The sequence below is a fragment of the Canis lupus genome, chromosome 13, assembly GCF_011100685.1.
Source record: "Canis lupus familiaris isolate Mischka breed German Shepherd chromosome 13, alternate assembly UU_Cfam_GSD_1.0, whole genome shotgun sequence".
NCBI lineage: Eukaryota > Metazoa > Chordata > Mammalia > Carnivora > Canidae > Canis > Canis lupus.
In genome coordinates this window covers 45,708,336-45,724,534 of record NC_049234.1, presented here as the reverse complement: position 1 = coordinate 45,724,534, position 16,199 = coordinate 45,708,336, and the positions used below count along the sequence as shown (strand labels likewise).

The following is a 16,199-nucleotide window of genomic DNA, read 5'->3' as shown; positions in this document are numbered from 1 at the left end:
TGAATGAATGAACCAATAAGCAAATGAAATGATGTTATAGGCTATGACAGAAAAAAAAAAAAAAGACAGAGTAGATTGATATTCTGAAAGAAAAGGCCTTGGAAGAAGATTGCATGGTGTATCGGAGGAACAGCTTCCTTACATATAAGTTGAAGACATGCCTGAATTTGCTGTAGGAGCAACTAAAATAATGTAAGTGCAAACTCCACAAAAATGGTAAAGCACTACTCAGAGACAGTATCTTGAATGTGATGACAATGGATTGTGAATAAAATTAACTAAAATTGGCAGTTAAACTACAGCATAAAATTGCAGCAACCACAAGGTCAACCCCAGAGCAGGGGTGGGAGTCCAGATTTACTGAATAAATTTGTGGGCCTGGTTCAGACCTTACAGAATGGAGATGGGCAAAGGATATCGCTGAAGGTGGGGATCTGGAAAGAAAGCATCTCAGTGCAAAGAACCTGCAGATAGAGAACCACTCTTTTTCTTGATTTTATTATTAGATGTTAGGCCAGTAATATAAAAATTGACATTTACCAGTTTACAAAGTAAGAGTTTTTCATATTTCAAAGTTACTAAAGTTAAGGTGCATGCCCAGATGAGATGAGTATAGGTCAGTCTCCTTGGCTTTTGTAGATTCTTCCCCCCAATTATTCTAGATTCTTCACCATTTCCTGTGTGGTTACAGTTCAAATTAGAGACTTGAGAAATGACAAGTGTCCAGACAGGGTACAGAGCAAATAAACTGAGGCTATGTGTGAACATTTTCCAAATCAGGGCTGAGTTACCCCGTTCAATTCCTAAAAATGAATTCTCATTGCTTAGTGAGATTTTAGAAAAGGTCTTTTAACATATAACAAAGTAATAGTTGCATGGTTTCAACGTACACCAACTTTTCCAGGGATGCACTTACTCTGCAGATCAAGGCATGACTAAGTTTTTTGTTCAAAACTCTATAAGGAGTTGTCCACCATTTCAGAATATCATACCCAATGCTGTTTATGATGTTGCCAGTCGAATACATATGGATCTGCACTTGTCACTCAAAACTCTACATACAGGTGTAAGCAACTAGTGACTTAATTTGACCTTCTTGGATGGCAATACCAAAGCCTTTTTACTGAAATGCATTTTATTAAAAACTGCTTTCCCTTTTTTTCTGCTTTGTATTAAAATCAGGATCCTAAGCTCATTATCTAAAAGCCTATATGCATTTGGATCGTATTAACATTGAATTCTATTTCAGAATGACCGGAATATTTGTCATAAAGGGGCACTGAATCTGGCAGCGTTGAGAGAATGTCTAGTCTCACCCAACCTCCACACTCTACAATGAAACTGAGACTCAGAGAGGTGAAGTCACTTGCTCAAGGCCACAAAGCAAACTGATGACCAAGTCAGAGCTGGAAATACCCAGACACCAAGGCCTCCCCAAAGCATGCTGCCTCCCCTTCATGTGATGACTGCATAAGAATACACAGAGGGAGAAAAACTAACCTCATGCTTCAGAATGAGTTGATGACCATTAGACCCAAGGGCCAGGGATGGAGGAGGTCACTCCCACCTCCATCTACCAACACAAGGGACAGGATGCTTTAGGGGGTTTTTTGCTTTGGGTTTTTTGTTTTTTGTTTTTTTCACCTAAAAAACATCAGGTGCTAGTTTGGCACTGAGTTTATACAGAAAGAGCTGTGGCCAATTCAGAGTTCCTCTCTAAAAGGCACATAGCAAAAACAGTCGTTTGTGAAGCTTGTGTTTAAGGCCACATCAAAGTGTGTGGGGGGTGGGGGTGGGGGGCATACAACACATTGCTTATCTTGGGAAAACTACATTCCATTATTACATAGAACTTGAATTTTTTCATCAGTCCTTCACAGTAATCAAGGTATATTCGCTCAGTTTAAAATCAATAAATGGTACCCCTAGTTTTAAACCTTGAGTTTAAGTATTTTTAATCAGATACAGTTCTTAGGACATCTGAATTTGCAAACAGCTAGAGGGAACAGATAAGGCACATGTCCAAGTCACTTCTATATTTAACATGTACCTTAAAACTGCACGACACATTCCCACAAGATAAACACGAGGCAATTGCCATTGATCTCAAAGCTGGTTCTAGCCAAATCACTTTGCATTTATGAAGCAACAACATTCTCGCAGGTAAGCAGCTTTGGCATTGGAACCCAACTAAAACCAAACTGGGCATCCTCAAAGTAGGAAAAGACAAGCAAGCCCATGATCTATAATCTCTGCAATCATCGCCATCTACCTGTAGCCTGAAGTCACTGCTACCACAAATTCCCCAGCCTAGGATTAGAGCTGTCCTCCAAACAAAAGAAAATTAAAACACTCAACATCGTTTTCTAGCCTTAAGCCCATACCAGCAATTACAATATTTATGACCAATCTGTAAACTAAACTGACTCTGTCTTTTGAACCCCACATGGTAAAGATCTTCCACTTTAATTTGTATGGTTGCCCTAAAAAGCCCTAGTCTCTGAAGATTAAAACCCTGAATCTCTGTGATGGACTTTGCTTCAAATGAATATGATCCTAAACACCTATGCAATCGTTTTTATCAAATTAATGGAATTTGTATCTATAAAATAAAATAAAATGCAGTATGTCTGACGTTACAAGCACGCTAAGCCAAAACATTTAACTCTCTGTGTGGAGTGATACACAGAATTGCGTTTTCACATTATCTTAAGTGAGTTCTGAGGCAGGCAGAGGAGATAGAGATGCTGGGAAAGTTGGCTGTTGCAGATGTACTGTGGCAAAGGAACATGTCGGGTGGCCTTAAAACCCTAGGGAGAAAAACAAACAGTTTGGGATTATGGTCACTTTCTTAGACTTTCTTTTGGAAGGACCTAAATGAAACTAGGGTGGTCAAGCTGGGTTTATAGGGATAAAGCCTCTCAAGTGGAGGCTTCTCCTGTGTCACCCATGGGACTTGCTTGGCCAGCATCAATGAGAAGCCCCAGAAATGAAAGGTGTGAGATGGAAGTTAGAGATGAGTTCCCTGGGAAGCAAAACATTCATTTTGGTCCCCAGTGCTGAGTGCTAAAAAGAGCATTAAAATGCAGAAAACTTGTTCCAGCTAAAGCATCCCACTTACTTGGCAATCCACATCTTATTGGAGAAGGGCTCCGGCTTCGAGATAGCTGAAAATATAAAAGAGTAACGTGAATGACACAGTAGGGGAAGCTCAAAGAATGAATCCCTGTGACATTTTATTCTAAAACCACTTAGCTAGTTGTTCTGAGGCACTTTAGAATGATGACATCACATCTAAGGTAGAACAATTCAATTCCTTTTATATGCCCTGAAGTATACGGGCACTCAATTTGGTTTAAATTATGTCATTCATTAAAATCTGAGCTCAGTGGCCTAAGTGTTTTTGTTTACTTGTTTGTTTGTTCGTTTGTTTGTTTTAATGGTGCCTGAAGACTTTGAGATTGGATGCACAGTGGCCATATTGAATTCAATGCTTTCCAGAAAATAATTATTAGTGGTAGTACAATGAACTAATTCAAGCTAAAATGATCAAATACTCTGTATCAGATTTTTATATGAATCCTGTCATGTGTCTGAAACCCTGTCCTATTAAGGAGGGTCACTGGGAAGCCAGGAAAGAATCACTTTCCAAATATCACATTTGCTTTCACTAAGCAAAAGCCACCACCTATACCTATAAACCTGTTACAGCTCAGAAATAAATGACTAGAAGCAATATTCTTGCTCTGAGCTTTCAAAAACTTTATATAAATAGACACTAACAAAGATGAAAGCTGTTCTGGATGCATCAAGACCTCAAATGCCAAAATCAGACTAACTATAAATATTTGTATTTTATTTTCCAGGTGTACCCAGTCATTGTAAGGAGAGGATGGTGGAAAGGGACAGAAAGTTGGCAACAGTCTCACCATTAATAATGTATTTTAGGGGCGCCTGCCTGGCTCAGTTGATAAAGCATGTGACTCTTGATCTCAGGTTCAGGAGTTCAAGCTCCACATTGGACATGGAGCCTACTTTAAAAAAAAAAAAAAAGAATATATTTTATTCTCATCTAAAGTTGAAATTATTTGGTTCTCCTTGGGCACAAAGCAGGAAAGAGAAAGAAGGGGTGGGAAACATGCATAAGGGCTTTATGTGAGGGATACTGCCCACCAACAAGCCATCCAGTGGGAGTCCAGAGGAAAAATTTGCCATGTCTGTAAGCACGATAGGTGTGTGATACTGGTTTTTGATAAGCCATGTCCTCTTAGAATAAGGAGATTGTGATTCTTCCAGGATAAAACTCTCAAGATTTCCTTTTTACTTATCAGTCCATTAAATGCACTATCCTTTTGCTTCTATCCACTGTAAATACTTATTCATGAATACGGATAAGTGAGTTGTATTAAAATTGCCAAGAGCAAAAGATCTGTGTCAGATACGTGCCTTTTCCATTCTCAGGCCATTTCCTTTTTCTGGATATTCCTTCTCAGTTTCCCAGCTCATTGAAATTCCACACATTCTAAAAAGCTAGATCAAGTACCAACTCGCCCACCTCACTACCAAGTCCAGAAAGAATCCCTACCTCCTTGCCTGGCTCTAGTCCTTCGCGCATCTGGTATGGATGGTGGCATATACTGCACTCAGTTACTTGGTTTAAATCATATTGATCTTCCTGTATGGAAAACCATTCAAGGAAGAGACCATGTTTTCATCATTGTTGTGTCCCCCCTCCAAATCTAGCATCCATCAGAAAAGGAAGGAATAGTTGATAAAGAGCATGCTGAAGTAATAGGTGCTCACTAAACTCAGAAAAGTAGATCTTATTAATGGAAGGTGGAGGGCAGTTGGTTTCATTTTGTTTTACAGAAGGAGTTTCAGAAGTTTATAGCTAGAGCTGCATTACTAGAGATAATTTCAGAGAAGTGGAACCCTGTCAGGTGTGATTCTCCTCCATCAGTCTCCCTAAAGCAAGATTGAACAAATATATAATGAATTTTTATTTGAAGGAACAGCAAATTTTTAGCCTATCTGGTGTCCAGGTGTCTTGGTCCAGCCCTGTATTCAAAAGGCATTGACTAAATATTATTTGTTGAATAAATCAACAGTGGTGAATCATAATAATGTTTTTGGTTTTTAGAAATGTTTTGGCTGCTATTTTTTTGACAGAGGTATTAATAATCCTCCCAAGAACTCATACACAAGGAGCCCAATGTTATTCTTCCTACTTTGAAGTGTGGAGGAAAATTAATACCTGCAATGCCCTATATACAGTATTGAAATCCAGACCATTTGAGGAATTTCTCCAAATTCACGAAATAAGTTGAAGAGGAACCAAGGATCTGTGTTTAGATCACTCCCATTCTCCATTCAGAAAACTAGATCTGTTGCTCATTCCAAAACAAAAATAAAACTACAAGATATGTAAAGTCTATTATTCTTTGTTTTTTTTTTTGTTTTTGTTTTTTTAATTTTTATTTATTTATGATAGTCACACAGAGAGAGAGAGAGAGAGGCAGAGACACAGGCAGAGGGAGAAGCAGGCTCCATGCACCGGGAGCCTGATGTGGGATTCGATCCCGGGTCTCCAGGATCGCACCCTGGGCCAAAGGCAGGCGCTAAACCACTGCGCCACCCAGGGATCCCCACTGCGCTACCCAGGGATCCCTATTCTTTGAAGTAAGTAAGAAAAACTCAACTTTTACTTCCTTCTTCCTTGAATGATACATTCCTTAGCCCAAGGGAGCATAAAAATCAGTTTGGGGTTATTGCAACCGGTTCTCTTTCTACCTATAGACCTATAATCACCTCTTTTATAGGTGACTACTGGAGATAGAAGTGTCAACTATAAGATGCTTTGTGTAAAATTATTAGATATATACCGTGCTTAAACCAATACGGCTACGGGGGCAGATGGGACTTAAACTCCTGCTTCGACATCGACTTACAGATCGCACTGAATTCCACTAAAAAAAAAGAGAGAAATAGTAGTTTGTGAAAGTTCACATGGCTTAAAACAATATGCATATCCCACAGACCAAGAGGTTTTGCTGATATGATTACACTTGCCCATTACTGGGCATCAATCACCATGGGATACACTCTTCATTTCTTACAGCTGCCCAATATTTGACAATAATTTTAAGGGCACTTCCCATTGCAACAGCTTTGGAATATTCAAATTCTTGGTGCTAGAATATTGTTTTGATGAATAAATTGTTAGAAATTACATTCAAGCATGCAAGTGTCAGAGAATGTAAGCCCCCTGAGGGCAGGGATTTGGATCTCTTTTGTTCATTGCTGAATCCCCAGCACCTAAACTATATATGCTTGGGTCACATATAACTATTGAATAAATAAATATTGTTGAATGAAATGAATTAATGACTGAGGAAGGGAGTGAATAAATAAGTGAATAAAAAACTAGATTCACTATAATGAGATTTTACTTGCAAAATCCTTCTTACAAATTTCCCTTCATTCAGTTTTTTCCTTTATTCCAAGTACTTCTTTTTAGGTTTTTCACATTTTGTCTTGGGAGTTTAAGCTGGGAAAAATGTTGGCAATATGCTTGAGGAGAGGAAGAAGGAAGTTAAAATGCCTATTTGACGTAGAATACATGAATAGTGGCTATTCCCTCTCCCTCCCTTCTGAATTGCACTACAGAGACTCTAAAATTTCAATTTCTTAACAGAAAGTGATAGTTGCAGGAGCTAGAAGCATGTTTTCCAAGCCCATTCATCATAGACAATGTGTGGCTGTCATATCAGCCCAACCTGATTTCTGTAGGTTCAACTTTCACAGCACAAAATATTTTATTGAGATACTGTTCACTATAGTGGGATGTTTAAGCTGAAAAAACCCTTAAGTTCTTTTAAAATATGCTGGTCCTGTACTCCCTTACATGTGTGAAATGTTTGCCATTGAAGCACTTTCCTACTTTCTCAAAGAGAACAGGAACTGAGACCAGCCAGATGGTGGCTTTGCACTGGACTGAAGAACTTCCCTTCAGAATTCTCTTAATTATTTCTAGGAAGGGCAGGATAAAAAAAACCCCATTGTGTATATTATACAGAATATTCAAGCCCCCATGGCCGCCCAACCCCCACAGGAACACACAGTAATACACTTTCATACATACAGTCCGTTTTGAAGGCTGCCCAAATTTTACCATGTTCAGAACACATCATACCAAGGAGAGAAAAACAGAGCAAATTCCTCTTTTCCAAAAATGGAATTTGTCAATAAAAATTTGGCCAATTGTATCCTGAAAGTTCATTGATCACTTCCAAATGCTTAGAATCATAGAGGGCTGCCAATAAGATGAGCTCAAGGAGGTTTGCCCTTATAATAGCATATTTCTAAGATGGAGGAGGCACATATGGCTTGTTCCATCTTATAAATAAAGCCAACAAAGAAGTTAATGCCCAAAAATTATGAAGAATCATGGAAGAATCAAAGAAAAGAATCTCTTTTTCCCAGCCAGTCCCTCTCCTCTCCTTTGTATGAAACGTTGTCAAGCAAGTCTTTAGACTTCCTCTATAGAATCTCTGGATTTATAAATGTTCTCGAACTTGTGAATCAAACACTGGGGATGAATTGTCACTATGCAAGGCCACCGTACAAAAGCCCCTCTCTTGGTGACAGCTTCTCCCTTCATAATGACACAGTCATTCTCCATGAGAGCAGGCCACACATGATAGAAGACCAAGGGAGCAGTGAAGTCAGAGTCATAGCTGCGACGGTACCTATTTTAAACACACAAAAGAACAAAGAAGAGACATTAAGCAATTGATGTAGCATAAAGGGAGGACATCAGTGTAAATTTTCATTTTTTATTACACTCAGACTAGATAAATATGGATCCTGATTGTGTTATTAAAGACATGATTCTGGGCTCTTAGAATAGGAACCAATGATAACACGGACCTAACATGGACTCACATAGAACAAGTCATGTTAGACGAAACTCGGTCCTTTCCTTCTCAGAATTACAAGTTACAGTTCAGGAACACCTGGGTGGCTCAGCAGTTGAGCGTCTGCCTTCAGCTCAGGGCGTGATCCTGTAGTACCGGGATCGAGTCCCACATCAGGCTCCCTGCATGGAACCTGCTTCTCCCTCTGCCTATGTCTCCACCCCCCTCTGTGTGTGTGTGTGTGTGTGTGTGTGTGTCTCATGAATAAACAAATAAAATCTTTTTTAAGAATTAAAAAATAAGTTACAGTTCAGGGAAACACTTGAGATGGAGACCATCTGAAGTCCTATAGGCATCCTGAAAGACTTCATATGCTATCTTTGTGGGCAAAATAAGAGAAAAAAAGGTGGATGATTGACTTAAGTAGGTCGATCAGAAACTGGTTCAATGATCTTATCCAAAGTGAAATAATTAGTGAGTCGATAAGACCTTGAATGAAGGTGCTCTCTCTCAATCTTTTTCTAAGTAACATGTTCATCAATGATCTGTGTGAACTATAGAAAAATCACTCAAAGGCTAGGGATGAGTAGGAAAGAAGAAACAAATGATAGTTTCAAAAAAAATAGCTCAACAGACAAGAACAATAAATTGAATCTAATAGGACACAACGTATGTGGATACATATGAGGTCCTAAAATTGAGTCTAAAAAGCGTATAATTGCACAGATAGAGGTGATAAAGGCTTAATCACACAAGCACAAGTAAAATAACAGGTTTCAGTTGAATTCAAAACAATCAACAACAGTGTTATACATCTAAAAAAAACTGGTACAAATTAGCTGGATTAATGGAGAATAAGAATGGCAAGAGTATTGGTCTCTCTAAGCTGCTCAGTTCAAAGCAGGGGACTACACTCAGTGTGGACACTTAAAAAGGAATACTCAGAAGAGCATGGAGCATAGGCCAAAGAAACTGATGTATCAAGAAGTCTCAAATCCCCTTTATATAGAAAAACCCAAAGCCATGAAACCAGAAGAAGGAAGATCTGAGTAATTGCTTCAAATACATGAAAGGGTGTCAGGGTTTAAAAAAAAAAAAAAAAGCATTAAAGTTGTTTTGTGAAGTCCTTGAAGTAGAACCAAATAGTCATCATTAGGAACTCTAGATTCAGCTCTACAGTCTTCCAGATGTACAGGCTACAGAGTGCCCCAAGAAGCAACAGGTTACATCTGATTAAAGTCATGGAAGCAGGAGGCCCTCACAGGCCCTCTGTGAAATGTGCAGGTTCCATAAACTAAAGTGGGTACACATTTCTGAGTGGTTCTATGCATTCTACAAAGGAGAAAGGAATAAAGGAAGAGGGAATAAGATAACATGTTCTGTAAAGAAATCAAAAAGATCAATTGCAGTGTAATGTTCGAATACCAGCTCTTCCATGAGTGGACACATGTTAGGAGCAATGATCTGAAAGAAAATAGAAACAGGGCAATGGCAGGAAAATATGGCAAGCTAAAAGGCAATTGGAAACACCATCACTGTGAATTTGATAAGCAAAAGAAAGGTATGTAGTCTCTGTCATCAATAGCTTGTAGGGACTGGGTCACCGCCCCATTAACTCTGCAGACTGAACAAACACCAAAAGCTAACATTTCCTGAGAGCTCACTACATGCCAAGCAGCGTCTAAGTATTTTATCTGAATGAAGTCAACTGACCTTCTCCAGCCCTAGGAAACAGGTATCATTATTTCCCCTATATGACAAAGAGGGAACTAAGCAACAGACAAATTAGATAGCATGCCCCGAGTTACAGAGCTAATTGGTGGTAAAGCTGGGATTTGAACCCAAGCAGCCTGATACCAGAGCCTCAAGCCTCAGAGTGTTCTTAACCACTAGCTTGCCCTCTTCCCAATAATCTCTAGCTGTATCATGAGATCCCATAAAATTTCAGTAAAATGTTTTAAATTAATTTCTTCTAATTTATAAAGGAAACATGTACCATGTAAAAGTTGATAGAAATCTAATGGTCCTAGAGAGTCTAGAGCACACATTCTCAAATGCTTGTGTGATAAGGAACACCTAGGTGTTTGTTAAATGGCAGACTCTTGAGCCCCACCCCAGACCTACTGCATAAAATATCATAGAGTGTGATCCAGGAACCTGCCTTTTTAACAAGATTTGAGTAATTCTGACACAAGTGATCTATATGCCATACTTTGAGAAACATGGCCTAAATAATGCAGTAGAAACCAATAAAAAGTAATACACATTTGTAGGTAGATAGCACCTTTTTAAAAAGTGTTCTAGACAGGCTCCAGGCATTCATTAGTTCTCCCCAAGACTAATGCATTCAATGAAAATGATAACATCACCTCTGAATTACATTTGACTGAGAAAGAAAGTGACCCCAGGAGAGGGGTCTGGCCTGTGGTACAGAGAAGTATAGAGCAGGCCCTGGAAGCCAGGTTCTTTCTGTTGATTTCCCCACCCAGAGTTCTTTTCCCTAAATTGTTTCCAGAAAATAGAGAAAAGATTATTTATTAAAAAGAAAAAAAACAACCCTTAGCTTCTGCTCTTATGTCTCTTACTTGCAATCATTAAAAATTTCTCCATCTGCCCCAAATGCGATATCTAGGGGTGGGTCTAAAGTCTGCATTGCAAAGGCAATGCAGCATATCTCCTGGATGAAGTCACTGAGGAGACAAAAGTCAACTTCAGGAGGAAATGAAATCTTGGGATTGACATTCATGGCTCGGATTACATCCTGAAAAACAAAAAGATGGCATCGCCTTGTTACCAACCTGTGACAAGAAGCTCTGACACCCAAAGGGGGTTATGACCGGTGGGTGGTGGGAAAGAGCAAATGGGTCAGAATATCATAAACTAGAAAAGCCGCACATGTGCTGAAGCGAAAGACTCACTGATGGGAAAGGAGAAAAGATGATGCAGGGGACAAATGGCATGCTAAAAGCCAAGAGAGTCTCCCCCCAAAACTAAAGCAAACACCCTTAGTGGCTTTTATTTATTATTTCCTCATTTTTCTATTCTAGGCAAGTATAGGAACTCTGTGGGGTCATGACCATTGTTGCTCCCAACTAAAAACTGGAAAACTGGGACGCCTGGGTGGCTCAGTTGGTTAAGCATCTGCCTTGGGCTCAGGTCATGAGGCCACAGTCCTGGGATCCAGCCCCACATCAGGTTCCCTGCTTGGTGGGGGGTCTGCCTCTCTTCCCCTCTTCCCCTCTCCCAGCTCATGCTCACCCACACTCTCTGTCTCTCAAGTAAATAAATAAGTAAAATCTTAAAAATTAAAAAAAAATTAAAGACTGGAAAACTAAAGCACAAAGGTTAAGTAAATGTGCAAGGTCACATAGCTAGTAAGTGGCACAGCCAGGTTGCAAATCTATATTGTCCCTCAAGCCATTGCTCTTAAGCACTATGGCATTCTATCTCCAATCTTAAGAAACCATCTGAGGTGGGCACTTGACGGGATGAGCACTGGGTGTTATTCTGTATGTTGACAAATTGAACACCAATAAAAAATAAATTTATTTAAAAAAAAAAGAACCCATCTAAAAATAGAACTATAAAGGTTCCCCATAAAATGTCTAAGAAATATCCGTTAATGACTGCTTATACAAAGTCAATTGGATGCTCCTCATTTCTGCTATCCCATTACATACAAGAAATGCCGAGCATGGGATTTCTGAATTACTAGTATTCCACGTAAAGAGGAGCAGCAGCAAACCAGTCACGCCAAGAGACCCAGCACTTACGTTAACACTGCTTTGGGAATCATATAGATCAAGATGACAAATGATATAATCCAAGACGGCATCCTCAAAGTTATTCGACCCCGCCAGAGATGGTGTCAACGATTTCCTCACACGGATCTTGAAATGTCTAAATGCCATTTTAGCTACATGGAATGCCTCCTGCAGGTAAAAATGCAGCAAATTTATTAGGTAGAAGAAGAGGAGGGAAGAGGTCCGAGGCAAGGAATGAAGAAAGACTACTCACCAAAAATTCAACATCACATGGGTCTTCTGAACACTAAATACAGTTGGTCAAAACTAATTTTAATCTTGGAGAAAACGCAGATCTCAATTTTGAAAAGTACATAAATACATATACAACTATGCATGTTCACTAATTTCAAGACATTTGCTCATTGCTCTGCTAATTCTGAGTGTGGGAGGCAGGACAGTGCAGAGGTTCAAGGAAACAGATCATCTGTGGTTGCATCAACACTTAAAAAGTGCTGGTTAGGAGCACCTGCATGGCTCAGTCAGTCAAGCATCAGACTTTTAATTTTGGCTCAGGTCATGATCTCAGGGTCGTGGGATCGGGTCCCGCGTGGGGCTCCATGCTTAGTGGAGCTTGCTTCTCTCCCTCTTTCTCTGCCCTTCCCCATGCTTGCGCTCTCTCTCGCTCTCTCTCTCTCTCTTTCTCTCTCTCAAATAAGTAAATCTTTAAAAAATAATAATAAAAGTGCTGGTTGATCCTATGATCCTACAGCAATGTCATCTTACTGGTCCAGAAAAGAAATTATCAGTGTTTATGTTATACAAAGACACTTATCAAGCATCTGGCATGTTCCCTGGCATATATTAATTCAACAAGCATTTATTAAATGTCTGTTATATAGTAGGCACCAAGGAAACTCAGTTACACGTGAAAGACATGCCCCTTAAGCTTACAGAACCTTAGCCGACCTCTTAATGAGATAAACCAGGGTTGGCAAACTTTTTTCGCAAAGAGCCAGAGAATAAATATCTCAGTCTTGCCTAAAATACATACAGTCTCTTGTCACATTTTTTTTTTTGACAATCATTTAAAAATGTAAAGCCATTCTTCATATTCTTAGCTCTCAGGTGGGATTTTTCTTAGAAATACAGGCCAGGACTAGCTCTGGCCCATGGGTCCTAGTCTGCTGAACCCTGAAATAAATGAATACTACAGGATAAAGTTCAGAAGGCTCTGATAATTCTGTTCTCATCCCAGTAGGTTTTGTTTTGTTTTTAAATATGGATAGTTAAAATAAATAAATAAATAAATAAATAAATAAATAAATAGATAGATAGATAAATAAATAAATAAATAAATAAATAAATAAATAAATAAACATGGATTGTTCTCGTGTCTCATAACGGACCCTTCGTATCTCAGTACTCACAAAACAAATACCTTTGGCTTTGAGAATTAAGGTTTATGTATGAGCATCTTCAACCTGCCATACTCAAGGAGCCGATGTACTAGCAATTTTAGTAACTACTCCTACTTAAATAAACAGAAGAGTTAACACAAGCACAGCCTTCTGAGGTTTTGGAGAATGAGAGGAAATAGCAATCAAACGATAGCCATAGCTGCACCATCTCAATAGTGTACATATGCACACATTGGAGGGCCCAGCGCAAATCAATATAGGATACAGGCATTTGAGATAATCCTATACTTATGGATCCATCTGCTATGACAAATGTCTGGTCGACACAAATATTCATAGACCCGAGTTGTTCTTGATTGTGAGTAACTGTTCATCCCAAATATTTGTAATGGAAGGAAGGAAGAAGCAAAGAAGCCAACAGGCAAGGAAGGAAGCAGATGGAAATCCCCCCCTCCTCCCTCTGCGACCTCAGGGTCAACGGGTCCTTCCCGGCTGTATGCTCGGGTCACCCAAGCGCTGTCTGCCCGTGGCGCAGGTGTCACCTACCACGGTGGCGATGTAGATGATCCTCTGCACCGTCTCAGCCTTGTCGATGCAGCGCCGCAGCAGGCACTGCGCATCCAGGCGGGCCTGGGAGTAGGCGTCGCTGAACCGGGACAGGAGGGCAGCCTTGCGGGCCACACTGGACAGTTTGGCGTGATTCGGGGACGGGGTCCTGATCTTGGCCACGGCGGTGGAGGGGCTGGTGGACCGGCTGCGGCTCTGGCTGCGGCTGCGGCTGTGAGGGGCAGGGCTGGGCGTCCGGCTCCTGGCCGACCTGTTGGCAAGAACCGGTGGGAGAGGCAGGCTGATGCGCTCCTCCCTCCTCCCCGGCCACCTGAACTGCCAGTGATGCCCGTCAGCCGTGCAGGGGAAGCAGGTGCCCCCCAGACCTCTCCGCCAGGCATCCAGTACATTTGCGGTCAGATGCTCTAAATAAGCATGGGGAACTGGCACCCCAGGTTATTCTTTCAGCGGCCCTGCAAGCTCAACATTGATCGCTGGCCCTGTTAGGGCTGCGGAGCTCTGAGGCTCAGAAGAGTCAATAGGGTCCCCAAGTAAAGTGGCACTGCTAGCAAGAGCCAGCATTAAAGAGATCAGTTGACTTCTTACCCCAGCCTTGGGGGTACGAACAGATCACGGGCCATATGGTCTAAACAGGATGACCACTGAACAATGAGAAAGATCTGAGTTCTCCTTCTATCGCAGTGGCACCGTTGGCTCGCCTCTCCAAAGCCTAAGTTCTCACCCACAATGTGTTCGCCCTATTTCTGGGTGGGAGTGGAGCTAAGAATAGATGTGCAAGTACTGGGTGAATGTAAAGCAGGGTATCAATGAACGGCATCAAAGGCAATGGACGGGGCGCCTGGGTGGCTCAGTGGTTGAGCATCTTCCTTTGGCTCAGGTCATGATCCCGGGGTCCAGGGATCGAGCCCCGCATCAGGCTTCCTATAGGGAGCCTGCTTCTCCCTGTCTCTGTGTCTCTCATGAATAAATAAATAAAATCCTAAAAAAGGGGGGGGGGGCACTGGGCCCCCAAGGAGGGAGGTGTAGAAGAAACTATGGAGCAAACAGTAATACAAAGCCCACTCTGAAGGAGGGACAGAGGGAAAGCCCTCCAGTGTGGTTTGACAATTTCCAGGGTGCAGGAAATACTGCCACCAGGGCCAATTTCCAGCTACTAATGTGACATCACATTGAACTCAGAATTAGGCAGACTTGCACAGAATCGGTCCTTGGGAGCCAAGACAAGCTGGTATCAGCACAGCATGCCAGACTGACTCCCAAAACCAAGAAAGGCCAAGGTGGCATATAGGGGGATTGGGGACCAGGTGTGGGGGTGCCTTTGACAGTTTGGATCAGGGCATGTTGTGGGGCTGAGGGAGGTGGTGGGTGTTAAAAAGAACAAGGAAAATGCTCCAAGAGAAACATCCTGCTTTGTCCTCACTTAACTCCGAACGACCTGTCTTAACCTTCTGTCCATCCGTAGAAAGAGATGTCACGAGAACACTTACCTACACACTCCATCAAATGAAATGAGATACAGGAAGTAAAATGACAGATGGCCATCCCAGAGGGAGGACTCCCAGGCCTCAGAGAACAGGACCCTCATATTATGGAATATTCTCTCAGCATGGGTATGGCCCATGCATGACAGGTGCACCCAGATCTGCTCTCGAGCCAAAGAACCATCCTCTCCTCTTGCCTAGCTCTCAGTTTCATTCCTTGCGCTTCCACGTCAGCCCCAAATTAATTAGTGTCCAAGCAGAGGTATTCTCTCTCTCTCTAGAAGGGTGCAGTTAGAGAAAATAATCCCTCTACAATTCAAATATTGTGGGGGTTTGGGTTCTGGATGTCATTTCACTTTTTTTCCAAGCCACGCTTTTACCACTACTGAAAGGAACTGAAATGAAAAGATCTGTAAGTATTTGTCAGACCTTCCTTGAAGCACAGATTTTTCAGCAGACAGAACAGCTATCTCATCCTTCAGGGTTCGGAGCTGTTTCTCATAATCAAAAATCACTTCGGTCCGCTGGTCTGGGTTCCTCTTGTCGATGCTTCGCTGGTCCAACTTCCTCTGCTCTGAGGCTCGAGGCTCTGCACCCCGCAGCTCCACACTTTTATGCTCTGTGCTTCTGTGGCGGGAGTCCTCCTGGGCTTGAAGAGATTTAAGCCTGGGCAGAAAACAAAAATTAAGGAGGAAAGAAAAGAGAAAGAGGGAAGAATGGAGGAAAGGTAATAGCAACAACTGGCATATGTGGTAACAGAGGCTACTCTACTTAGCAATGCCATTACTGCGCTGGAAAACTCACAAGCAACCAACACAAATCAGAAAGGAGCAGACTGCCAGGGTCAGAATGCCACCCATGTCTGCAGCTTGCACGCAAAAAAGGCTCCAGGGGGCTCCCGGCGGCTCAGTGGTTGAGCATCGGCCTTTGGTTCAGCTTGTGATCCCAGATGGAGTCCCACATTGAGCTTCCTGCAGGAGCCTGCTTCTCCCTCTGCCTATGTCTCTCCCTCTCTCTCTGTGTCTCTCATGAATAAATATTCATAAATAAATAAAATATTTAAAAAGAAAG

The 16,199-nt window shown here is 41.4% G+C and overlaps 1 protein-coding gene across 2 annotated transcripts in view; it reads right to left on the bottom strand.

Moving 5' to 3' along the window:
- Window positions 1-543: 543 nt before the first annotated feature.
- The window catches only part of SPATA18 (spermatogenesis associated 18), a 38,600-nt gene continuing 22,944 nt past the window's right edge, over window positions 544-16,199 (bottom strand). For both annotated transcript variants that reach the window (XM_038556074.1, XM_038556073.1), the window contains 8 exons: window positions 15,558-15,794; window positions 13,627-13,897; window positions 11,690-11,848; window positions 10,502-10,677; window positions 7,625-7,748; window positions 5,883-5,966; window positions 3,122-3,167; window positions 544-2,810 (listed from right to left, as the gene is read on the bottom strand). In XM_038556074.1, the coding sequence (XP_038412002.1) occupies window positions 2,803-2,810; window positions 3,122-3,167; window positions 5,883-5,966; window positions 7,625-7,748; window positions 10,502-10,677; window positions 11,690-11,848; window positions 13,627-13,897; window positions 15,558-15,794 (1,105 nt within the window). In that variant the 3' untranslated portion in view covers window positions 544-2,802. The remainder of the gene's footprint in view (window positions 2,811-3,121; window positions 3,168-5,882; window positions 5,967-7,624; window positions 7,749-10,501; window positions 10,678-11,689; window positions 11,849-13,626; window positions 13,898-15,557; window positions 15,795-16,199) is intronic.